General features: G+C 41.8%; 1 protein-coding gene and 1 pseudogene across 3 annotated transcripts in view; both read right to left on the bottom strand.

The window, feature by feature from the left end:
• slc25a12 (solute carrier family 25 member 12) overlaps nucleotides 1-7,828 on the bottom strand; it is a 131,801-nt gene extending 123,973 nt beyond the window's left edge. The window contains exons 1-2 of one of the 3 annotated variants that reach the window (XM_072579241.1): nucleotides 7,748-7,828; nucleotides 7,012-7,065 (exon numbers count right to left, since the gene is read on the bottom strand). In XM_072579241.1, coding sequence (XP_072435342.1) covers nucleotides 7,012-7,065; nucleotides 7,748-7,759 — 66 coding nt within the window. In that variant the 5' untranslated portion in view covers nucleotides 7,760-7,828. Of the gene's footprint in view, nucleotides 1-7,011; nucleotides 7,066-7,526; nucleotides 7,548-7,658; nucleotides 7,680-7,747 lie in introns of those variants that run through there. The other 2 variants (XM_072579242.1, XM_072579243.1) reach the window with 2 other exon arrangements.
• Nucleotides 7,829-12,116: 4,288 nt separating this feature from the next.
• On the bottom strand, nucleotides 12,117-13,064 carry LOC140481762 (zinc finger BED domain-containing protein 5-like; annotated as a pseudogene).
• Between the last annotated feature and the right edge of the window lie 14,011 nt (nucleotides 13,065-27,075).

Below are 27,075 nucleotides of genomic sequence, written 5' to 3'. Positions count from 1 at the left end.
AAATCTTTAACAGTACTAAGCAAAAATTTGCTTGGCTTAAATATTTGCAAGGCAAATATGATTGCCTTTAGTACTAGGAACAAACTGTTTCCTATGCCTCTCAGAAACTGAGCTCAACCAGACAGTTTGCAACCTTGGTTGCACAGCTGATTCCAAGATGAGCTTGTGACCACGTATCTGCCTTTACAAAAACCACCTATTTCCACTTCTGTAATATTGCCTCAGACCAACTCATCTACTCTGAAAGCTATCCATGTCTTTATTATTTTATCACATGTCTAATGCCTAGAATAGATGGGCTGCTTTATGGGGAAAGGTTAGACAGGCTAGGCTTATACTTGTTGGGAGTTTAAGAGAGCAAGATTGAAACATAAGATCCTGAGGGTCTTCACTGGTTAGATGGGAAAAAATGTTGCATTTTTTTGGGATAATCAAGAACTAGCAAGCAGATAAAGATGAGGTAATTATGTCCATCATGTTCAACTCTTTCAAAAAGCCATCCACATTTATTCCTATATCTTTCCACTCACAGCTCAACAAAATTTCTCCCTTACCAAGTTGACTTTTAAGAAAGTTTATTCAATATGCATTGCACGAGTACATATATGTTAGGAGAAAAATTAACCATTCAATCAAATTATTTTACTATGGCCTTTAAGATGATCATAGAGAATAGGGAATTAAAGATTTAAAATAAACATTTTGAGTCTGTTGCTTAAGTTAAATTTGTGCTCATCTGAAAGAAGGCATTATATTCCTTGCAATGTGCGTAATTGCTTTCCCTCCACCTCAAGCTGAACTTTCAAACTAAAAGGAAATCTAGTTGTCTATTTGGAAGCAATTTACAAGGACTGAAGGCAGAAGTTAGCTTTACACTAGCTTAGATACATAAATACTGCACACCATTTTTTTAAACAGAATCCCTCCAGTGTGGAAGCAGGCCATTTGGCCCATTGAGTCCACACCAAACACCCGAAGATGATCCCAACGAGATCTAGCCTTCTACCCTTTCCCTGTAATCCCTCTTCATCTACCATGACGAATCTACCTGGCCTGCACATTCTGAAACACTATGGACAACCCACCTGACCAGTATATCTTTGGATTGCGGGAGGAAACCTGCGCAGACACGAGGAGAATGTACAAATTCAACACAGACAATCACCCAAGACTGGAAGCGAACCTGGGTCCCTGGCACTGTGAGATTACAGCATTAACCACTGCGCCACCACGGCGTTGTTGCTTTATACAGTTGATCTGTTCTTTAGATTTTGCATAATTTAAGACAATAATTGATCTATGTTTTAAATGTTATTTTAACATTGCAATAGAAGTATCACAAGTCTAGTAGCATCTGCAGAGTTAACATTTTGAGTCTGATATGACTTTTTCAGAATAAAGACTTCAGAATAAAGTTTCTCTCTCCACAGATGCTGCCAGACCTGAGTTTCTCCAGCATTTTGTGTCTGTTTCAGAATTCTAGTATCTGCAATATGTTGCCTTTAGTTAAAAAAAGTGACACTCACTTTCAAAAGACCCCAGAGACTCAGAAATTTTAACCAATCCACTACTACTGGGGAGATGGTAGTCAAGTTTTAATTTAATTTAAAACGTTATCAAGTTTTATTTTTGCTACCTGTCTCATTTTCCACATCAACCCTTAATCCAATTTCTTTTCATGTCTACTTCCTCCAGTAACCAATTTGGCATTGAGTTCACCTGCATTTTTTTGCATTTCTCAATTCTAATACTTTTAGGGTTATAGTCTTTCAACCTGATTGCTTAGAAGATACAAAATTGGTGGCCTCCCCATCACTTGGTAGATAACTGTTTTCACCTTCTATATTCACATTTTCAGCTCTTGGACACACTAAAAGACACAAGCTCCCAGGGAATGTTGCTGAACAAAGAGACCTTGGGAGTGCAGGTTCATAGCTCCTTGAAAGAGAGTGAAGGCGGCATTTGGTATGCTTTTCTTTATTGGTCGAGTATTGAGTACAGGATTTGGGATGTTATGTTGCAGACATTGGTTAGGCCAATTTTGGAACATTGCATGCAATTCTGGTTTCCTTCCTATCGGAAGGATGTTGCGAAACTTGAAAAGGTTCAGAAAAAAAACTTACAAGGATGTTGCCAGGGTTGAAGGATTTGAGCTATGGTGAGAGGCTGAACACGCTGGGGCTGTTTTCCCTGGAGCGTCGGAAGTTTGGAGGGTGGGGGTGACCTTATAGTGGTTTACAAAATCATGAGGGGCATGGATAGGATAAATAGGGAAAGTATTTTCCCTGGAGTCGGGGAGTCCAGAACTAGACGGTATAGGTTTAGGGTGAGAGGGGAAAGATATAAAAAAGACCTCAGGGGCAACTCTTTCACGCAAAGGGTGGTACATGTATGGAATAAGCTGCCAGAGGAAGTGGTGGATGCTAGTACAATTGGAACAGTTAAAAAGGCATCTGGATGGGTACATGAATCGGAAGAGTTTGGAGGGATATGGGCCGGGTGCTGACAAGTGGCACTAGATTGGGTTGGGATATCTGTTTGGCATGGACGGGTTGGACCGAAGGGCCTGTTTCCATGCTGTACATCTCTACGACTCGATGTAATACCCTAAACATGCAAGGCTTAGTGAAACGACAACAAAATGTTCAAATAACTGCTGCAGCAAATTCTGGCCCATCAAGATTAATTAAAAGCAATACAATAATACATAAGCATGTATACACCACATAGTTAAAAAGTTATTTCAAATTTGCAAGATTATGGAAAAATAGCTCAAGATCTGGACTAATTCAATAACTCTTTTAAAGAGACAAGACAAGCCAAATTATTAATAAATTGTTACTTTGGAACTAACTACCAGCATTCTTAAGTTAATGTGATAGATGTAAAGTGCTTGCATTACGTAAGTGCCAAGTTTATCACATCCTAACTTTAATGTGTATTTATAACCTTTTAAATGTAAATTAAGTCAGCATAAGTGATAAACAGGTATACAGAATCCACTATGTGCCAAAAATGGAATTAAAATAGTTAGGTGGCTCTTTTGGGCTCGTTGGACTGAAGGGCCTTTTTCTGCACTGGATAGCTCTATGACTAATTTGTTCACATCATCTTGACATACCAATATACAGCTTTTAAATCAAGGAGAATAAATCTTACTGCATACTAATTCCATAAAAATGTATTTGAAAAACTTGCCAAACTATCAACTTCTACAGACCTCTTTCCTTCCCACTAACCTACAAAATTCTTTAAAAGCAAGGTTCAGAAAGTCCTAACTACAGATGCCAATACTGTGATACCTTGTCAGCTAAGTACAATTTTAATTCCCAAAAACTTTGGCAGCACTTCTATCAAAATGTGCTTCTTCCAAAATCAACTATTTAACTTTTATATGGCATCCATTACAGTAGCCTCAAGTGCCAATGACATTTATTCAGCTACAGGAGGTTAGGTGGCATTACAGACATAGCAATATAGCACTTAACTGGCTAAGCTACCAGGTTGCTTGTGAAAACAGACAACCTGTACCAGGCAAAAGAAAGACTCAAATGACAGCCTACAACGTTACAGCAAATATCAAGAGGCAATTTTTAAACTATATGCTGAACTGACATAAACTACTTCTTCACGTTGCCAAATATAGGCCAGGCATATATGCCCTATTAATTAGGAACCGGTTTAGTCTTACACTCCCTAGTGCAAAGCACGGGAGCGTGCTGGAGTCACAACATTATTAGGATGTAAATAATACTTCACATTAATAGCTTAATGCAGTTCCATTCATAACTCGTGCCTAGAGCCACAACAGTTAAAATTTGAATCAAATGTCATGACATCTTTCTAGTATGAAGGAATGTGAACATCCATTCAAGTTCCAGAAGATTTTCTCAAATGTTGCTGTCATATTCTTCAACAGACTATTTTGAGACAGTACAGTGAACACAACTGTACAGCAGAGAAATGGTCACTTGGGCCCACGATGTTGTGTCAAACATAGCACCAAATTAAACTAATCTCTGCCTGCCTGCCCTTGGTCCATACCCTTCCATTCCTTGCATATTCATGAGTTTATCTAAAAGTATCTTAAACACCCTTATTGTATCTGCCTCCACCACCAGCCCTGACAGTGCGTTCCAGACTCCTACCACGTTGTGTAAACATAACTTGCCTTTCACATCTCCTTTGCACTTTGCCCCTCTCACTTTAAGTGCATGCCCCAAGATATTACAATTTGTCAGGAAATACTACTGATTATTCTGCAGAAACTGAAAACTACTATTTAACCTTTCATTTATAATAATTGACAATAGTTATTGCATTAGTTACATTTCAAAATTACTTCAACTTTAAAATGCTTTGTGGCAGTATAAATGCAAGGTGCCATATAAATGCAAGCACAGAATCAGCCAACACAGAAGCCCATCAGCTCATCAATTCTGTGTCACCAAAAATATGCCATTACCGACACCAGTTTCACTTTGCCACATAAGACCTTGAACGTTATGACACTTTAAATGGCAACCAAGTGCTTAAAAACAAAAGGTTCCAAGATTTCCTGCTTCAATCATCCTCCCAGCCAGTGCATTCCAGATCCCACTAGGTTAACAAGTTAACAGGGAACAGCTACTCTCCATCCACCCTGTCTACGTCCCTTCTAATCTTATGCACCTCTGTCAGGTTCCTCCCTCAAACTTTAAAAGAAAACCTGAACTTATGTAACCTCTCTTCATAGCTGAAATGCTCCATCCCAGGGAACTTCCCGGTAAATCTCTTTTGCACCCTTCCAGTGCAATCATATCCTTCCTACAGTATGGTTACCAAAACTGCATACAGTAGTCCAACTGTGGCCTAACCAAAATTCTGTAAGGCTCCAATATGATGCCCCTGCTGTTATAATCTACGCCATCACTGATTAAGGCATGTATCCCGTATGCCTTAATTACTCTATCAACCTTCATGAATGCATAGGCAAACGCGCAGAGATCCCTCTGAACTTCTCATGTCCTGCCAAGTCATTAAGTATTCCCTTGTCTTGTTCCTCCTTGATATTAGGGTTAAATTCCACCCAATGATCTGCCCACCTGACCAATTTGTTCAACATCTTTCTGTTACCAAACACCACCTCTTCAGTCAACCACCTAACAAAACTTTGTATCATCACAAACTTACATAAACAATATGGGATCCAGCACTGATCCCTGTGGCAAGTCACTGCACACAACTGCTTTGCTTTCTTAAGAATTCCTTGGTTGAACAAATGATTTTCTTTCAGCCCAAGACTACTGCTAAATGCTCAAAGTAAATATTGAAAATATAGGAAATAAAGCAAAAATATATTTTATTGTAGGTTTTTAATGTAACAGTAAATCAGTTCGCATTTTTTAAATTATCACAAACAGATCATCCAGGACAAAAGAAACCACAAGGGAGTACTTTTCACTTTTAAGGATGAATGACTGACAACACCAATGCTGGATTCGGGCTTGGTCACCAAATCAAAACAAACATTCAAGCAAGAGGAAACTGCAGAGACCATCCAAAAGGCTGATATCTAGCATCAAAGGAATATAACAGGCAGCACTTAGTACCCTATTAGATGATTTGTAGTGGTTTAAACTAAATACGCAAGAAACTTCATAGACAAAAAAACAGAATAATGTAACACCCTCTCTTACTACTATTTCCCTATTCCATTCGAGTATCCTCTAATATTTGTTATGTGCATGTCTCATCTGCACACAGATATCATTATTGACTCAGATTCGTCCAAATTTCATAATATTCCATACCTTAATTTGACATCTTAAACACTTCTAATGGATCTTTGTTTAACCTGTTACAATACATATAGCACTAATACTTCCAAGTCTACTTAAAGGTATTCTCTCGTCCTCATTGTATCACAGCGAATCAGTGACTTAAAAAGTGATTTTCGGCTGTCATGACAAAATGTGCACTTGCAGAGACCAGCACAGAAAAAAAAAAGGCTGTATTTTATCTCAACTTTCAGTTTTTGGGGATAAAAATTACAACTACAGAGCATGGCAGAGTCAAGGAGAAATTTTATATGCAATGTTTTCAATAATTTCCACATGCGGTTGCGTCTCATTCACCCTATGCATGCACATAGCCAAGATGCAAGTTATTAGATTAGATTAGATTAGATTAGATTAGATTAGATTACTTACAGTATGGAAACAGGCCCTTCGGCCCAACAAGTCCACACTGCCCCGCCGAAGCGTAACCCACCCATACCCCTACATCTATATCTATATCTACCCCTTACCTAACACTACGGGCAATTTATCATGGCCAATTCACCTTACCTGCACGTCTTTGGAGAGTGGGAGGAAACCGGAGCACCCGGAGGAAACCCACGCAGACACGGGGAGAATGTGCAAACTCCACACAGTCAGTCGCCTGAGGCGGGAATTGAACCCGGGTCTCTGGCGCTGTGAGGCAGCAGTGCTAACCACTGTGCCACCGTGCCGCCCACAAGTTATATTTCTCTCTCCATAGATAGTAACAGAACTGCAGAGCATTCCCACCTATTTTTACATAATATTTACAAAATTGATAGTACTTTGCTTTTATGTTAAAGCCTGCAGAAAATAATCATCTCTTTGTTAGTGGCTAAACCTCTAAACGGTTGAACAAAGGCAGGTCAAGGGAATTTCATATTCAGATTTCCACTATTAAGAAAACACTGCATTCAGCACTACAAACACAAGAAACTAATCACAAACAAATGTTACTTTACTTAGTACACCTGCCTCCCAAAATCACAATACTGCATTAATTCATCATTCACAACTGATACACCTAGTACATCCTTAAATGTTAATTGAATCAATAAGCCCTAAAACTTTGTTTATAATTTTTAATATAAATTTTAAAATGTTAAGATCTACTTCTCACATTGAGTCCAAAGGTCTATTTAATCTATAGTAACAGTTAAAATACAAATAAAAATTAGAGTTTACCGAAATTACATAAACTTTCCATTACCTTCAAGAATACTGCTTTTAATTCACTGGGGTCTGCCCTTTTAGTAGACTGCACCTGAAATAACAAAAACACTTGTTATGTCTGTTACACAAATGAATTATATTGGAAAATGATATCTAAAGAAGTACATTAAATAATGTAATTCATTTCACAATTTTGAACAGTATTTAAATTGTAATTTGCTCAATTGACATATATGGGTACATGATACTAATTATCTCTTGTTCCTGGTTGTAACTAGTTATGCAAGCTTGACACTGAAGAAGGTGCTCCCAAATAAGGATTTCTTAACCCTTCCTTTTTAGCAGAAGCTCACACACGTCCGAACTGCCTCGACTTTACGTTTAGAAACTAAGTTTCATTATTTCAGTTATACGAAACAACACATTTAGCTCTTTCGATCCGCAAAACATTATAAATCTTTACCGTGACAGTGAGCTGCCTGCAGTATACATATATTCAAAACACTCATATTCGGATAATAACACGTAAAGTTGTTCAATATAAATACACACTTCGTTTTTTAAAATCGTTTAAAGGTAACTCAAGGCCAAGCGCTAGGCCTGCAAACATCAACAGAGTGCAAAAAAAACAAACACGACGACCGTTCATTTGAAATATATACAATACAGATCTACTAGTCAAACCCTTCATCAGTTGACAGAATCTACAGTACAACCCTCAATGTGAATCTCTGTTAAAGCTACAATGAGACAGGGAATCTCGCTTGTGTCACCTTGACCGCCATGCTGCAACTGTGATGTCACGAGACGCCGGAATGCAGGCGCGCAAACGTCAGGGGTCAGAGGTCAGAGAGTCACCCGGGTAACGGCGCTCGCGGCTCCTGGTGGGGGACGGGAAGGGGAGGGGTAGGAGAAAATGGGGCGTTGGATCTGAATCACATATTTACATTTCTGTAATATACGTGGATCGAGTTGACTGATCGGGTTTACAGAGAAATCTTGACAGGAGCAGGAGCCGGAGGAGGCTATTCAACCTGCTAAAAAACAATGACTGCAGATGCTGGAAATCAGATTCTGGATGAGTGGTGCTGGAAGAGCACAGCAGTTCAGGCAGCATCCAAGGAGCTTCGAAATCGACGTTTCGGGCAAAAGCCCTTCATCAGGAATAAAGGCAGTGAGCCTGAAGCGTGGAGAGATAAGCTAGAGGAGGGTGGGGATGGGGAGAGAGTAGCATAGAGTACCTGGGAGTTGCAGTGGCAGAGGGACTCCCTGAGATTCTTGTAGAGAGAGAGGAGGAAAACTTCTTCAAGGCAAGCATCCTTGCAAGAGGATTCGCAGTAGGGTTAAAATCAACGAGGTAAAACCAATGACTGCAGATGCTGCAAACCAGATCCTCGAGTCTGCTTTGCCATTTATGGTTGATATCACGCTCAATACCCTAATCACCACTTCCCTCACATTCCCTGATCCCTCTCTGGCTATGAGACAAGGAGCGCTACCTCCTTGAAGTTGCATATTTTGGTCTCAAGCACTTTCTTTGGTAGTGAATTCCACAAGTTCATCATCCTCTGGGTGAAAAAAAGCTCTCCTATCTTCGTCCTAAAAGGTTTGTCCTTTATCCTTAACCCATGACCACTGGTCGTGGACTTCCCCCACTGCTGAGAATATCCTTCCTGCGTCTAAACTACCTAGTCCTGTTAGAATTTTATAGTTTCTATCAGATTCCCCCTTATGCTTCTAAGTGAATACAATCCTAAAAGACTCAATTTTCCCTTATACATATAGTCACAGAAACAAGACACTGGTCCAACTCATGAATGATGATCAAGTTTTACAAAGTAAACTAACCCTGTTTTCCTGTGTTTGGCCCATATCCCTCTAAACGTTTCCTTTTTATGTACCTGTCCAAATGTATTTTAAATGTTGTAAATATACCTCCATCCACCACTTCTTTGGCAGTTCATTCCACTTATGAACCATCCTGTGTGTGAAAAAAATGCCCTTCAGGTCCCTTTTAAGTCTTTCTCCTCTCACCTTAAAACTACGCCCTTTAATTTTGAACTCCCTGACCCGAGGGAAGAGATCTTTATCTATGCCCCTCATGATTTAACTTTGGTAAATCTTTGCTGCCCTGTTTCAGTAGTAAGAATATCCTTCCACAAATAAGGAGACCAAAACTACATACACTATTCCACGTGTGGCCTCACCAATGCCCTGTGTAGCTGTGTAACATCCTTGTTCCTGTACACAGAACCTCATGGTATGAAGGTCAACACACAGTTTGCCCTCATTGTTGTCTGCTGCACTTCTGTGCTTACTTTCAACAACTGGTGCACGACGCCACCCAGGTCTCATCAAACATTCCATTCTAAATTTACAGCGATTCAAATAATGATCTGCCTTCCTATTTGAATAACCTAGCACTTATCCACATTATACTGCATCTGCCTTGCATTTGCTCACTCAGTCGGCCTGTACAAATCAACTGCAACATCTCTGCATCCTCCTCATAGCTCACTCTTCCAAGAATGGGTTCAATTCCCACACTGGCTGAGGTTATCATGCAAAATTCTCTTTGTCAACCTCTCCCCTTGCCTAAGGCGTTGTAACCCTCAGGTTAAATCACCAAAAGTCATCTCTCTTTAATGAGAGAGAGAGAGAGCAGGACTATGGCCTGTTTAAATTATGCAAATTTATCTTTTCAGAACTAATACAACCGACAAACTCCAACTGCTTGACTAGGTTCTGTCAAGTGATTTTCTAACATACATTAAATCTCAATTTTCATCTGAGCTTTTTTGCTGAACTTAAAAAATAGGATATTGGTTTATTGATGGCGAACACAATACGTTTCATGGGTTTACTGTGCAATTTCCACATTCTAAACAAACGTTTCTCACGTTGTTACATTGGAACATGTAGGATTTTCATTTTCCTTCTTGCCTCAGCATTCTCCATTCCATCCTGAGAACAAACATTCAGATATTCCCAGGTGTTCCTTCTTCATCTTGGTACTTGCCAGATACATTTCTATGAAATGATCAATAAAAATGAAATGTACTCTAAAATTTATAGTTCCACAGTCTCATTAGAGAAAGATGACTGGTAGTGGGTTTAACCTTAGGATTACTATATCTCAGGTGAGGGGTGAGATTGAGAAAGCAGAACTTCTACATTAATCTCGGCTGGTGCAGAAATTGGAATACTATTGGGACCTCTCAGCTGTCTAGCCAACTGAGCTAACTGATCTCTGACGGTAGAATTTAAGGTAACAACAAAGATTGCTAGAGCAAGGACTGGATGCTTCTTGGTGATTGGAAGAAGTTTAAACACATTTTCCTTTTTCTTATAATGGATACAGTTTCTCACCAAAACTAACAATGCTGATAATAGTTAAAATCAGTATTGAAAATATATAAGTGAAGAGTCCACTTTTGTACACTCTGTAGAACTAAGTCGGTGGTCAGGTGCTACATCTGGGCTGGGTGCCAATGGAACACTATTCGAGACCTATGCAGCAAATCAAATTAAGACTATCTTTGAAAGGTTTGGTTGTTTTCCAATTGGCCATTTGTTAACTGGGTTAACTTAGTTAAACTTTACTTTAGACAGTTTTGAAATCGAATATAGATTACAATAAATTGTTTACGTTAAAAACAGACAAGATTTACATTTAATGACAATTGAAAGCAGTATAAAAAAATGAGCAAAAAATACAGTAAATCATCTGTTAACATGCCTTTTGGTCTTAAATAAAATTTCCTATATTTGAAAAATGCAACAAATATGGTTTTGACATACTGCAAAATACTGGGCACGTAATGTAGCATATATTTTCTGTTATTAATAATGGGTCTTGAAAACAGACTGGATATAGGATTCCAGTGAAAATTACAAGCAGTTACCAGAAACAATTACCTAATAGTAATTCATATTGGGAACCTACATTCACTACAAATGTATCCCAAGTTAAAATGATTTCTCACTAGTTTCATTCTAGTTGATCATCCTTTAAATTACTATATATTATGGTGATTTCAATTATATTACTAAATATTTAATCGTGTAGAGCAGTGTTTCTCAATCTTTCCGTATTCAACGCCCCCTTCTTATCTTGAAATCATGCAATGCCCCCAATCACCAAAGTCTGTTTTTGCACATGTAACTGCAATACACTGCAGTGCTGAAAATGGAAAACTTTTGTGAAATATGTTTTATATACAACAAAAAATAAATGTTATCATTTATTACTGTTCTTACTGTCCACCTACTTTTGGCTCACTCTGTATAAAATTTAGTCTATGATAGCAAAATAGTCAATGCGATCCTTGTGGTTCATGTTGTCTTGCTAAATCATATACATCTGGTTCAATTTTTGTCAAAAGCAATCTCAGGTCACCACGCTGAACGACATCCATGTGATTGCGGGTCTTATCTTGTATTCTGGCGATGGCACTGAATCCTTTCTCAACCAAATAAGAGGTAAGAAATGGTAGTGCAAACCGCTTTGCATCTTCGCTTAATAGCAGGAAATGACATTGGGTGGCATCTTGAATCTAAAAAAGGGGCTCACCCATTTGCGAAAACCGAATTTTCATTGCAGTGTCATTTTGGAGCTCTGTCATTTCTTCCTGAAGGCGAACGTCCATTTCTTCTGCGCATGAGATAAAGGGGTCAGTCAGCCATGTAGGGATCTCCATCTCAATAAGATCAGCAAATTGTATTTTCATATCATCCTGCAGTGCACAAATGAAAGCTGAGCAGATAAGTAATTGATTATCAGTAACATCCTCCGCAATTTTGTTTAAACTCAGGAACTGGTAAAACTCATGATGACTGATATTCCAATGAAAGAGATCAAGTTTTGCAATAAAAGATGTGACAGCATTCCTTGCTTTTATGAAACTCACATTATCTCCTTGTATCTGCATGGTCAGTTAAATGCACTTATCGAATATATCCGCAAGATATGCACAGTCGTGTTTTACAGCTTCGGCTTTCATACAAAGGTTTTCATTACTTCTGTGTAGGAATTCAATGATAGAATTGAACAGTTCATGGAAACGATTGAGGCATATTCCTTTCGAGAGCCATCTCACTTCTGTGTGTAGCAGCAATTGCAGAAATTCATCTTCATTATCTTTAGAGTTGGCGGAGAAGTGGTTCATTCAGAGCATGTCTCTTTATATAATTTACCACATCTATTGCCACTTGTAGAGAGAAGGCTTCACTAAGTTTCTTTGCAGCCAGATGCTGCCGATGGATAATGCAGTGTACTGTGAAAACATGTGGCACTTCTCTCTTTAATAATGCAATAAATCCCCGATGTTGGCCAGTCATAGCACACTTGCCATCCATAGCACAAGCATAAATGTTTTTGAGGGGAACAGACTTTTTATCAAAATAATCCTTGACGCAGTCAAAGATGGTCTTACCTTTGGTATTTGTCGGTAGATCCAGAGCAAAAAGTAGTTCTTCTCATATTTCATTTTTGTCGATGAAACGTACGTACCCCAAAAGTAAAGCTTGATTTCTGCATATAGTACTTTCATTAATTTGTAAGGTGATTTATTTCGATATCAAAAGGAAACATCATTTATCCTCAACATTTGAGGCCATTTCATCGATGCACCTTCTCACGGAGTCATTGCTAAGAGGAATACGCTTGATCGTCATTGAGGGTTCCTGATGTAGCAAAGTTGATAATACTTCGGCAATAGCTGGAAGCACCAACAATTCACCCACGGAATGAGGTTTACCACATTTTGCAATTAGCTTCGCTATGTTGTATGATGCCACAAGGCCATCTACATTTGTGGCTCCCATCTTTGAAAAAGCAGTGGAAATCGTTGGTTGCTGATTGAATTTATTCTTTAATGTTTGAAAATATGCCAAATCTTTGTCCTTTTTGTCACTGTGTTTCTTTTCCAAATGTTTAATAAGACAGGAAGGCTTCATGGCCTTGTTGGAAAAACTTTGTTCACAGAGCAAGCACAGTGGTAACTGCTTATTAGATGGAAATTGAATAAAGCCATATCGCAAATAGTCCATGCTATACTGCCTGCACTTTTTCTTACTCGATGCGGCCATTTTTACACTGTCACTCGAATACCCTGATGGATATTACCTTATCACGATAAGATGCTCAGACAAGTGGCAAAATTTGATTGGCTAATTAGCTGTAATGTGCATTCATTCTGCCACCTGGTAAAACAGTTGAAAAGCTGTGTTTCGTCTTCCTAGAAGCGACACAAGTTAGGTGATATTGATCTCGGCAGTAGAATCAGTGCCAACTGCGAACGAGTTCAAATGATTTGCCATTCATAGAGAAGACTATCAATAATAGCGCACCAACTAATCAGAGCGCACGCCTCCATGGGTGCAGGGAAAATAACAGACTTGTGTTATGCGACTATCCATCTATACACAGCAATGTCCTTCAAGGACACACAACACCAGGTTATCGTCCAACAGGTTTAATTGGAAGCACACTAGCTTTCGGAGCGACGCTCCTTCATCAGGTAATTGAAGGTCATCACCTGATGAAGGAGCGTCGCTCCGAAAGCTAGTGTGCTTCCAATTAAACCTGTTGGACTATAACCTGGTGTTGTGTGATTTTTAAGTTTGTACACCCCAGTCCAACACCGGCATCTCCAAATCATGACTTCAAGGACACGGCAGTCTTCCAAGTGATTGGTTAACTCTCCACAAAATCATTCAGTGCCCCCTTGCTGTCCCCTTTGAGTTAATGCCCATTGATGGAAGGCAAACGCCCCTCAGGGGGTGCTTCCGCCCCCGTTGAGAAACACTGGTGTAGAGCATGCTTTAACATCAATATACTTTCAATCGTATAATTTACAAGTAAAAGAATCGTTGAATCTTGTGGTTTTTATCCTAAGCACAAGTCATATCAATTTTGGTGGATTGCTCCTCACCACAAGACTGAGCAAGTTACCTCACTATATCTTACCAAACTGCATTCATTGCTGTTGCCACTCAATAGCGAGTATCTCATCCAATTTGCACCCTGTCTTACCACATGTTCTTACAGTGACATGCCTCTCACTGAATATCCCTAAGACCAGCATCCCTTGTTCATGGCCCAGAGAAAGCATTGACATGGGACCCCCCACCACCTCAGATAATGAAATGTCAGTGGGATCGAAAGATGAACTGAATTTAGGATCAGAGGCTATTGAGAACCTCACACTGATTGTTGTACAGATGGGGAAGGGAGAAACAACCCAGGCAACTTGCAGCCAGAGTAGTAGCAGAGATCAGGCACCTGTTCAGCACGAGCAGGAGAGGACCCTGCGGTTTCGCCAAGAAAACAGAGTGATGCTGCCAGTCCTGTGATGTGCTGGCCATGATTGCTCAGAAGCTGGAACGATCCAGAAACTATCTAGCTGCCTCCATTAACAGTTTGCTGACTTCCATGCAAAGGCAGGTAATGAAAATTGCTTTTACACTGCAGCACAATGCACCTGTAGAGTTATACATTGTACCCAACTACAGTATTTTTTGCAAACATGTTGCAGCACTGATTTATTAATGAACAACTTTGTAGAATGGCAGGAGGCTGGAAGAACACAGCAAGCCAGGCAGCATCATGAGGTAGAGAAGTCAATGTTTTGGGTGTAACTCTTCTTCAACCCTTCTCTACCTTCTCATGCTGCCTGGCTTGCTGTGTTCTTCTAGCATCCTGCCTGTCCACTTTGGATCCCAGTACCTGCTTTTTTGTCTCTATCTTTGCAGAATGGCAAACAGAAACTCTTTAACTAAAAATAATTAAAGCAGAAGGGTGATCTTATAGAGGTTTATAAATTCGTGGAGGGCATGGATAGGGTGAATAGCCAAGATTTTTTCCCCATGGTAAGGAAGTCCAAAACTAGAGAGCATAGGTTTAAGATGAGAGAGGAAAGATTTAAAAGGGACCTAAGGTGCACCGTTTTCATGTAGAGTGTGATCTGTGAACACAATGAGCTGCCAGAAGAGGTGGAGATGGCTGGTACAATTACAATATTTAAAAGGCATCTAGATGGGTATATGAATAGGAAGGGTTTAGAGGGATATGAGGTAAAAACAATGATTGCAGATACTGGAAACCAGAGTCTAGATTAGAGTAGTGCTGGAAAAGCACAGCAATTCAGGCAGCATCCGAGGAGCAGTAAAATCGACGTTTCGGGCAAAAGCCTTCTTCAGGAATACAGGCAGAGAGCCTGAAGGGTGGAGACAGAAGTGAGAGGAGGGTGGGGGTGGGGAGAAAGTAGCAAGAGTACAATAGGTGAATGGGGGAAGGGATGAACGTGATAGTTCGGGGGGGGGGGGGGGGAGAGTGGAGTGGATAGGTAGAAAAGAAGATAGGCAGGTAGGACAAGTCATGGGGACAGTGCTGAGCTGGAAGTTTGGAACTGGGGTGAGGTGGGGGAAGGGGAAATGAGGAAACTGTTGAAGTCCACATTGATGCCCTGGGGTTGAAGTGTTCCGAGGTGGAAGATGGGGTGTTCTTCCTCCGGGCGTCTGGTGGGGAGGGAGCGGCGGTGAAGGAGGCCCAGGACCTCCATGTCCTCGGCAGAGTGGGAGGGGGAGTTGAAATGTTGGGCCACAGGGCTGTGTGGTTGATTGGTACATCCCAGAGATGTTCCCTAAAGTGCTCTGCTAAGTGGCGTCCACTCTCCCCAATGTAGAGGAGACCGCATCGGGAGCAACGGATACAATAAATGATATTAGTGGATGTGCAGGTAAAACTTTGATGGATGTGCAAGGCTCCTTTAGGCCCTTGGAAGGAGGTGAGGGAGGAGGTGTGGGCGCAGGTTTTGCAATTCCTGTGATGGCAGGGGAAGGCGTCAGGATGGGAGGGTGAGTTGTAGGGGGGTGTGGGGACCTGACCAGGTAGTCACGGAGGGAACGGTCTTTGCGGAAGGCGGAAAGGAGTGGGGAGGGAAATATATCCCTGGTGGTGGGGTCCATGTGGAGGTGGTGGAAATGTCGGCGGATGCTTTGGTTTTTGCGAAGGTTGGTAGGGTGGAAGGTGAGCACCAGGGGCGTTCTGTCCTTGTTACGGTTGGAGGGGTGGGGTCTGAGGGCGGATGTGCGGGATGTGGACGAGATGCGTTGGAGGGCATCAGTCATCATTAATGGAGATGGAGAGGTCCAGGAAGGGGAGTGAGATGTCAGAGGTGGTTCAGGTAAATTTAAGGTCAGGGTGGAATGTGTTGGTGAAGTCGATGAATTGCTCAAATTCCTCGCAGGAGCACGAGGTGGCACCAATGCAGTCATCAATGTAGCAGAGGAAGAGCTGGGGAGTGGTGCTGGTGTAATTACGGAAGATGGACTGTTCTATGTAGCCAGCAAAGAGCAAGGCATAGCTAGGGCCCATACGGCCCATGTGGGAACCCCGTACTGCCCGGTTCTACCTCCTTCCAAAGATCAAGCCTGACCACCCCGGCCGACCCATTGTCTCAGCATGCTCCTGCCCCACTGAACTCATTTCTACCTACCACGACACTGTCATATCCCCCCTAGTCCAGGAACTCCCCACATACGTTTGAGACACCACCCATGCCCTCCACCTCCTCCAAGACTTCCATTACCCCGGCCCCCAGTGCCTCATCTTCACCATGGATATCCAATTCTTCTACACCTCCATCCGCCATGACCAGGGCCTCCAAGCCCTCCATTTCTTCCTCTCCCGATGTCCCCAACAGTACCCTTCTACCGACACTCTCATTCATCTGGCCGAACTGGTCCTCACCCTTAACAATTTCTCCTTCGAATCCTCCCACTTCCTTCAGACCAAAGGGGTAGCCATGGGTACCCGTATGGGCCCCAACTATGCCTGTCTCTTTGTTGGCTGCATAGAACAGTCCATCTTCCGTAATTACACTGGCACTACTCCCCACCTCTTCGTTCTGCTACATTGATGACTACATTGGCGCCACCTCGTGCTCCCACGAGGAGGTTGAGCAATTCATCAACTTCACCAACACATTCCACCCTGACCTTAAATTTACCTGGACCATCTCTGACACCTCCCTCCCCTTCCTGAACCTTTCCGTCTCCATTAATGACAATCGACTTAACACCGACAGTTTTTACAAACCCACCGACGACCACAGCTACCTGGATTACACCTCTTCCCACCCCACCTCCTGGAAAGATGCCATCCCGTATTCCCAATTCCTCCACCTCCGCCGTATCTGCTCCCAGGAGGGCCAGTTCCACCACAGAACACACCAGATGGCCTCCTTCTTTAGAGACTGCAATTTCCCTTCCCACGTGGTTAAAGATGCCCTCCAACGTGTCTCGTCCACATCCCGCACCTCCGACCTCAGACCCCACCCCTCCAACCATAACGTGGACAGAACGCCCCTGGTGCTCACCTTCCACCCTACCAACCTTCGCATAAACCAAATCATTCGCTGGAATTTCCGCCACCTCCACATGGACCCTACCACCAGGGATATATTTCCCTCCCCCCCACTTTCCGACTTCTGCAAAGAGTGTTCCCTCCGTGACTACTTGGTCAGGTCCACACCCCCTGCAACCCACCCTTCCCCTGCCACCACAGGAGTTGCAAAACCTGCACCCACACCTCCTCCCTTACCTCCAACCAAGGGCCTAAAGGAGCCTTCCACATCCATCAAAGTTTCACCTGCACATCCACCAATATCATTTATTGTATCCGTTGCTCCCAATGTGGTCTCCTCTACATTGGGGAGAGTGGACGCCTCCTGGCAGAGCGCTTTAGGGAACATCTCTGGGACACCCGCACCAATCGACCACACAGTCCTGTGGCCCAATATTTCAACTCCCCCTCCCACTCTGCCGAGGACATGGAGGTCCTGGGCCTCCTTCACCGCCGCTCCCTCACCACCAGACGCCTGGAGGAAGAACGCCTCATCTTCCGGCTTGGAACACTTCAGCCCCAGGGCATCAATGTGGACTTCAACAGTTTCCTCATTTCCCCTTCCCCCACCTCACCCCAGTTCCAAACTTCCAGCTCAGCACTGTCCCCATGACTTGTCCTACCTGCCTATCTTATTTTCCACCTATCCACTCCACCTTCTCCCCCCGAACTATTACTTTCATCCCCTTCCCCACTCACCTTTTGTACTCAGTGCTACTTTCTCCCCACCCCCACCCTCCTCTCACTTATCTCTCCACCCCTCAGGAGCTCTGTCTATATTCCTGATGAAGGGCTTTTTCCCGAAACGTCGATTTTACTGCTCCTTGGATGCTGTCTGAACTGCTGTGCTTTTCCAGCACCACTCTAATCTAGATTTAGAGGGATATGAGCCAAATGCTGTCAAATGGGATGTCTGGTCAGCACAGACAAATTTGACCAAATGATCTGTTTCCATGCTGTATGAATCTATGACTCTATGACCTGATGCAGCATCACCTCAACTTCAGTAGCTATAAAAACAAACCATTAAATCCCGGTTGTGTTGTCTGCAAACCCACACTTGTACCTGTGTTCTAATCCTGAAATTTGTGTACCTAATATAGGTTAATACAACGGTGCAGTACTGAGGGAATCGTATGTTTTTTAAATGTACTATTTTAGAACAGACTTTAAGTTAAATTTCTAAGATGAGTGGCAAGATCATAGAATATTATTCATGATAGTGTAGGAGAGTGCTCCTGCTGTCCTGGCCAACACTTATCTCTCAGACAGTTACTAAAACATTTTATTTGGTCATTTATTTGATTCCTGTTTATAGGAGCTTGTTGTTTGCAAACTGGTGCTTCTGATGCTTCCTTACAACAATAACAATGGGCAGAATTTTTCCAGCCTTTAAATGGCATGGGCAATGGAAGGACAGTTGGGAAAATACAGTGAGATTGAAAATTCAAGATTCTAGGCATAAAGGTAAAAAGGTTTTTTTCTCCCATTTTCAAGTTTCAACGGCTAGCTGGGATACACCCTGTTCTGAAGCATGAGAAAGTGCCTGTCTCTGCCTGCAAAGCAGCCTGACAGCAGCATTGCAATGAAAGGTTCAGTGAGCTCCAGAATGCAGTATTTACTGGTGAACTGTATCCTAGCCTTTTGAGGAAAACTGAGGTGAAGATAGGAGAAACTGTGACCACAACCTTTTGATCCACTTTGTATGTGGTGTCCAAAGATTAGAGAACCACAAATGTTTAATACTTGTTCAAAAAAAGAAGAGGGATAAAACTGCTAACTCCAGTATATTCAGGTTAATATCTACAGTAGGAAATCTACTAGAGACAAGAACTAAGGACAACATTAAATCTCAGTTGAAACGTGTAGGTTAATAAGAGATAGCCAGCAGTGATTTGTTAGTGACAAATTATGACTCACTAACTGGACTTTGAGACATTGAGTAAGAACCACATATCAGACTTACTCAGAAATAGAAGTGTATGATATTAAAGGGTTTGAGAATGTAATTGTTTTGGGGATTGGAGGTAGATGGTAGTGGGGAAATGAATGCTTTACTGACCAGCAGGATGCCACGTGTTGTTATTGGACAGTTGCTTTTTTGTTATGTTTAAATAACCTGAACTTGGATATTGTGAGTAACATTATGAAGTTTGCACTTAACACAACACTTGGAAATGTGATAAGTAATAATCAAGTTAGCAGCAGACTTCAAGCGTACACAAAGAAACAACATGGAGTGACAACATGATCCAAATGATACTATTTTGAGGAAGCTGCAAGGCCAGACAGGTCAGAGTTATAAACTGGTTAAGAAAGAGTATGTTGTAAGTAAGAACATTGAGTACAAAAACCAGAATGAATGTTAAACCTTTACAAATCATTGCTTAGGCCTCAGCTGGGCTAGAGAAACTGGCACATCTGCTTAGGAAACATGCCAATGCCATGGAGAGAGTATAGAGGAGATTTATCTGAAAAATTGCAAGGGCAAAGGACTTTAGTTATGTGGAGAGTTTGGAGAAGCTTGGATTATTCTGCTAAGAGGAGAGGATGTCAGGAGAAGACCTAATAGAGGTATTCATAATAATCAAGTGTTTTTCAAATAGGGATGATCTGTTTCCTCTGTAACTGAGTCAGTCGGGCGGAAATTTAAAAATCAGCAAAGCAATTAGAAGGGAAAACAGGAATTATTCCACACTGAGGGTTGTTGTGATCTGTAATGCATGACCCAAAGAGTGATAGAATCAGATTCCATAGGAATCTTTAAATGACCATTGGATATATATATTTAAATAACTTATTTGTATTTGGGGAGAAAACAAGGTGTGAACTGAATTGGTCAACACTTTCAAAGAGGCACATTGAGCTATGTGACCTCCTCCAGTGCCATAAAATTGTGTGATTCGACTATAACCAGCAAGCATATTGTTCACATTTCGATAATTGATAAGCACTCTATCTGTTGTGTTCTGAAATTTTCTAGCTCTGAGCATGCAGCTTTTTCGTATAGCTCATCTAAAGAAGAGGTGATTAGACAGAAACAGACAGGATTAGACAGGCAGGAGATTGTCATAGGAGAAGCAATCACTTCGATTTTTAAAGAGAAAGCTTTGAATGCTTTTGCTATGTCTTAGTGGCTAAATGTTTGGACCCAAGCAGGGGTGGGTGTGAGATTTTGCTTTGCCGACCAATGTGCTGATTCCCCAGCTCCATCCCAAAGCCGGACCATTTTGTTGGAGGAAGGATGGGTAGTGGTGAACGGGTTAAACCTATCAAAGGTTAATTAAGGCCTATTGTTAGAGGCTAACTGCCATATTCCTTTTACCTGGGCCTCCCAACCAAGGAAACAACACTCTTGAATCAAGTCCGTCCAGCCATGTGAAAGCTTTAAATGTTTCAATGAGATCCTCTCTTATTGTTTGAAACTCCAGTGAATGCAGGCCCAGTCATACCAATATCTCCTCAAAAAAGAAACCATCTCAGACCTGCCAATCCAAGAATCAACCTGGTGAAACTTCGCTGTGCTCCCTTTATGGCAAGTCTTTATTTTCTTAGGTAAGGAGACCAAAACCACACAAAATACTCCAGATGTAGTCTCACCAAGCCCTGTGTAGCTGCAATAAGATTTTTTGCTCACTTATCTAACATAATGAATGACAGACTGGTGGGTACTTGCACCAGCCATACAAAATAACAACTAGAAAACTGAAGGGCTGCTAAGAGCATAGAAATGAAGTGTAACAGATCCCATTAACTCTTTTGATCACTTATTGTCATATTACAATGGATTAACTCACTAATAATTACAGCACCATTTATTCTAAAATAAAGGATATGGAGATGTATGAGTAAATGGAATCGGTGCGCAGGACAGCATACCAGGTACTATTGACTTGGCCAGACCCCCTCAAAACATTTCAAGAAGGTAGCCCAGACCCTAACTTTTCTAGTTGTTTTAAGCAGGTTTAAAGTGGATATTCCAGGAGTGATTCAGCTGTCCCAACCACACAGGTTTAAACAAAACAGAATTTATTTACAGGCTACTGAATGAAACATGAACAAAAGAGAACTGAATTTTGAATAACTTAACCTAACTGAAAACCCAACAGATCATCCCACCTTAATGATGCTGTTCCAAATACTTGCAACATCCCCATAAACACCCCCTTGGCAAAAACAATAATAACAAACACAGATTCTTAGCAGAGAGAGATTGCAGAGAGAGGGAGAGGATCAGCATGGAGCTGTTTCTTTGGCCAGCAGCCTCAAACAGATTGCTTGCTAAAACCAAACAAAACAAAAACCTAAATTGGGAGAACTGGCCACTCCTCTTTCATTGTATAAATGTTTTTTTGAAAAAAAGCTTTAAGGCAGGCTTCAGACATATCGGAATCTCTGCCTTTATGACCCCTCTCAAAAAAAAGGACAGAAAAACCTTGTTAAAGGAGCAGCATCATCCCATAGGAGCAATGCCGGGCACACCTAAAACAATCATTGCTGCTAGATCGACATGCATGCCAATCAGCATCTCACAGACATAACTAAGCAGTCATACACCCAGCAGTTAAGTTTAAATTTCTGCAGTCCTGCACATTCATTTGAAAGAGCAATGGGTAATTGTACATTATGCACTATGTATTCTGCACTTTGATTAAAAAAAACAAAGGCATTGACAGGGAAGATATGAGGTATTTGTGGTCAGGTAGCCATAAGTGTGCCAGTGGAAGAGGTGAAATTGTGGCATGTGTTTTCCTGGGGATGAACAATGGGTGGTAGAGATTAGATGTATTATTGATGCTGATAGTACATGGTTGCTGAGAATGTAAGGATTGGTATTGGCTTCACATGAAGCATATTTATTTCAATATTTCAATGTAGTTAGAAAATACATTTTTGGCAGATATTTGCTGTTAATGTGTTTCTGTTCCGTTAATAATATGTAATTTCTTAACAAGTCAATGTTCCAAACTGCAGGACCAAATATCACCTGTGAATAAGATGAATAAAAATTACAGAACTGATCATTTGGAGGCATTGTTTTCCATTTAGTTACTGAAGCTCTCAGCCAGTCGTTCTGCACATCAGGTGTTAGAGTAGATAGGTAGTTATCCAATTAGTTAAATGTGAAAATGTCTGTCATTTTACTCATCAAGAGAAAGCTTCTTGTAATTTCTTAGATCTGTCAACTCAGACATGGAAATTAATGTGGTGACTCTCAAAATAGTGGTTGATTGAGAATATATTTGCACTTGGATAATTTTTATGGTTTGACAATATTGATCAACTTTTACATGCAAAGGAAATTAATCAGTGCTAGCCTTAAATACAGTGTTCAGCCTATGAAAGATAACAATTGCTTGAAAGCTATACTGTATTTTTTCCCCATCTTTGAGCATCAATTCTATGCTTCCTATTTCACACTTTTGCAAATAATAGGAGGAATTTGTTATATCACTGTCTTTATGCCTATCTGTGAACACTTGTACTTGTCACAACAAGAACTTTAAAAGCCCCATTATTACAGATTCAGAAATCTTTCAACAAGAACTCCCGTAGGCAAACGATCAGTTCATTTTTAACACAATTTGTTGAGATTTGAACTTAGAATGAATTTCTGTAATAAACACTAACATATTACCTTAAAAGGTAAACTATGTATTGGCTTGTCGACACATAACTTCTAAGATTTTTATCATCTGCATTTTTCCATTTCCTGCAAAATCACGCACTGAATAAGATGACTACCTCTTGTGTGGTTAAAGAATGAACCACTTAATGCCAGTTGAGAGCATACTCTAACTAAGAACAAGACTTATTCCCTAATCATGGACTAGTAGCATTATGAATAAATAGAATCGAATAAAAACCAGCATGACCCCAGAACAGAAAATGAGACCAAAGTTTATCTGCCGTTACTCATAAAATTCCATGTGAAGAGAAGCAGTGAGAAGCAAACAATGTAGCTACAGGCAAATATAGAGAAGTTTGGTCAGTGAGTAGTGTCATCAAGTGGAGAACATTGTGGTAAAGTGTGAAGTTATCCACTTGTGATGATGCTGCTCCTTTAATGAGGTTATGTTGTCCTTGGTTTTCTTTCAGAGAGTTCATAAAAGATACAGACTCTGAAAAGTCTAAGATGAAGGGTCAATGGCTTTTAAGTTAAAAAAAAACATTTGTCCAATGAAAAGGGAGTGGCCAGTTCTCCCAGCTCAGCTTTTCTAGAGTTTGGACACAGTAAGGTCTGCAGACGGTGGAGATCAGAGTTGAGACTGTATAGCTGGAAAAGTACAGCAGGTCAGGCAGCATCTGAGGAGCAGGAAAATCGACGTTTTGGGCCAGAGCCTTTCATCAGGAAACTGGAGTTTGGTTAGAGCAGTTGATCTTCCGTAATTACACCGGCACCACTCCCCACCTCTTCCTCCGCTACATTGATGACTGCATTGGCGTCACCTTGTGCTCCCGCGAGGAGGTTGAGCAATTCATCAACTTCACCAACACATTCCACCCTGACCTTAAATTTACCTGGACCATTTCTGACACCTCCCTCCCCTTCCTGGACCTCTCCATCTCCATTAATGACGACCGACTTGACACCGACATTTTTTACAAACCCACCGACTCCCACAGCTACCTGGATTACACCTCTTCCCACCCTACCTCTTGCAAAAATGCCATTCCGTATTCCCAAATCCTCCGCCTCTGCCGGATCTGCTGCCAGGAGGACCAGTTCCACCACAGAACACACCAGATGGCCTCCTTCTTTAGAGACCACATGGTTAAAGATGCCCTCCTACGCATCTCATCTACATCCTGCACCTCCGCCCTCAGACCCCAGCCCTCCAACCGTAACAAGGACAGAACGCCCCTGGTGCTCACCTTCCACCCTACCAACCTTTGCATAAACCAAATCATCCGCCGACATTTCCGCCACCTCCAAACAGACCTCACCACCAGGGATATATTTCCCTCCCCACCCCTTTCCGCCTTCCGCAAAGACCGTTCCCTCCGCGATTACCTGGTCAGGTCCACGCCCCCAAACAACCCACCCTCCAATCCTGGCACTTTCCCCTGCCACCGCAGGAACTGTAAAACCTGCGCCCACACCTCCTCCCTCACCTCTATCCAAGGCCCTAAAGGAGCCTTCCACATCCATCAAAGTTTTACTTGCACATCCACCAATATCATTTATTGTATCCGTTGCTCCCGATGCGGTCTCCTCTACATTGGGGAGACTGGGCGCCTACTAGCAGAGCGCTTTAGGGAACATCTCCGGGACACCCGCACCGATCAACAACACCGCCCCGTGGCCCAACATTTCAACTCCCCCTCCCACTCTGCCGAGGACATGGAGATCCTGGGCCTCCTTCACCGCCGCTTCCTCACCACCAGACGCCTGGAGGAAGAACGCCTCATCTTCCGCCTCAGAACACTTCAACCCCAGGGCATCAATGTGGACTTCAACAGTTTCCTCATTTCCCCTTCCCCCACCTCACCCTGGTTCCAAACTTCCAACTCAGCACTGACCCCATGACTTGTCTTCTTTTCCACCTATCCACTCCACCCTCTCCTCCCTGACCTATCACCTTTATCCCCTCCCCCACTCACCTATTGTACTTTATGCTACTTTCTCCTCACCCCCACCCTCCTCTAGTTTATCTCTCCACGCTTCAGGCTCACTGCCTTTATTCCTGATGAAGTGCTTTTGCCCGAAATGTCGATTTCGCTGCTCCTTGGATGCTGCCTGAACTGCTGTGCTCTTCCAGCACCACTAATCCAGAACCTTTAACATATTGTCTAGCTAACACCAATTGTTACAGTTAACCTGAGAATGCAACTTTAAAAAAATGTTTTGCGATTTACACATGAAACTATCATGGTATTTGAACAGATGAAAGACTCAACAGACAATCAAGGTATTTTTCAATGTATAATTTCAGTTATATCACTCTGTAAACTTTTGCTATAAATTCTGTGCCTTACAATTGTGTCCTCCACAACCACCTGATGAAGGAGCAGTGCTCTGAAAGCTAGTGTTTCCAATTAAACCTGTTGGACTATAACCTGGTGTTGTGTGATTTTTAACTATGAAAATTGGTGGTAAATTGGGAGGAGGAAAGACTTAGATTGCTGGATGATGTAGGTGCCTGGTCAGATCGACTGAACACTGACAAATGGAATGTAATCCTGAAATGTATGAGGTGATGCAGTTTTGGAGGTCTAACAAGGCACTGGAGTACATGATAAATAGTTGGGCCCTAAAAAGAACAGAGGATCAGAGGGTACTTGTTGTCTACAGTTCCATGAAGGCAACCGAACGAGTGGATATGGTGGCTGAGAAGGGATATTGGATACTTGCTTTTATTAGGTGAAACATTGAATACAAGAACAGGGAACTGGTGATGGAACAGTAGAAAATCTTAGTTAGGACATAACGAGAGTACCGTGCGGAGTTCTGGTCAGCGCACTACAACAAACACAAGAAAGGATGCAAAGGAGATTTGCCTACCTGGGCTGGGTTCTTTCAGCTCTGAAGCAAGATTAGATAGGTTGGCGTTATTTTCCTTGCAGCAGAGAAGGCTGAGGGGGAACCTGAGAGGTGAGACTTACCAAACTATGAAAAGCATGGATCGGGAAGATAGGAACTAACATTACCCTTTAGTAGAAAGATGATCAGCAGGCACCATAGATTTAGGATAAGGGACAGGAGGCTTAGAAGAGATTTAAGTAAGAATTCTATTTCACCGAGAGAATAGTGAGTTTCTGAAACTCATTGCCTGAATGGGTGGTAGAGGCAGGAACCATCTTATAATATTTAAGAAATGTTTAGATGAATATTTGACACATCAAAGCATGCAAGTATACAGACAAGAACTTGAAAATCTAAATAAAATACAAAGTGCTTGATAACAGCATAGACATGATGGCCTAAGGGCTTATTTTTGTGCTGAACTCAATTACAGGTACTCTATGATTCTATGAAAAAGCATCTTATTTGATTTGTACCCCATCAGTCACCTTCAACAATCACTTCCTTCATCACTTTTGCGAATTCAGATAAATAGTGACAATGCTGTGTGACGTTTAGCTACCTAGCACAAAACAGACTGCATTTCTTCTCAAGGAAATGGTTCTTAGGCACCTTAAGCTGTGCTGGATACTTGGGAATGGCATTCTAGGGATCCAGAATTTAGCTTTGGAGATGCCTTGGCCACTGCTCTTTTCAAATAGCTATGAGTCATTGCTTCTGCTGTGGATGAAGCCACAGACTGCAAGGAGGATGAGTGAACTGATCACAGCAGAGTATTGTGTGTGTGTGTGTGTGTGGTGGGGGGTAGAGGTTGTTGTTGGGGGGGATAGAGGTTGTACAGGAGGGAAATAAGAAATAAAGTTAAAATAGGGGATAGCATAGACAGAGGAATAGATACAGTTCTCTGCAGGAAAGACAGATGGTCCCAAAAGTTGTATTGCCAACCTGGTGGCTAAACTAAAGATGTTTCTTCTGAGCTGGAGTGGAAACAGAAGTGGGAGATGAAGGATCAAGTTATTGTGGTCCACATAGGTACCAACATCATAGGAATGGCAATGAAAACGGTTCTGCTGAGGAGTTACAAGCAACTCAGGGCTAAATTAAAAGGCAGAACCACAATGGTAATAATCTCCAAACTAGGCAAAAGTGAGGGCTGCAGATGCTGG

The sequence above is a fragment of the Chiloscyllium punctatum genome, chromosome 10 (assembly GCF_047496795.1).
Source record: "Chiloscyllium punctatum isolate Juve2018m chromosome 10, sChiPun1.3, whole genome shotgun sequence".
NCBI lineage: Eukaryota > Metazoa > Chordata > Chondrichthyes > Orectolobiformes > Hemiscylliidae > Chiloscyllium > Chiloscyllium punctatum.
This window is presented reverse-complemented; position numbering and strand designations above follow the sequence as displayed.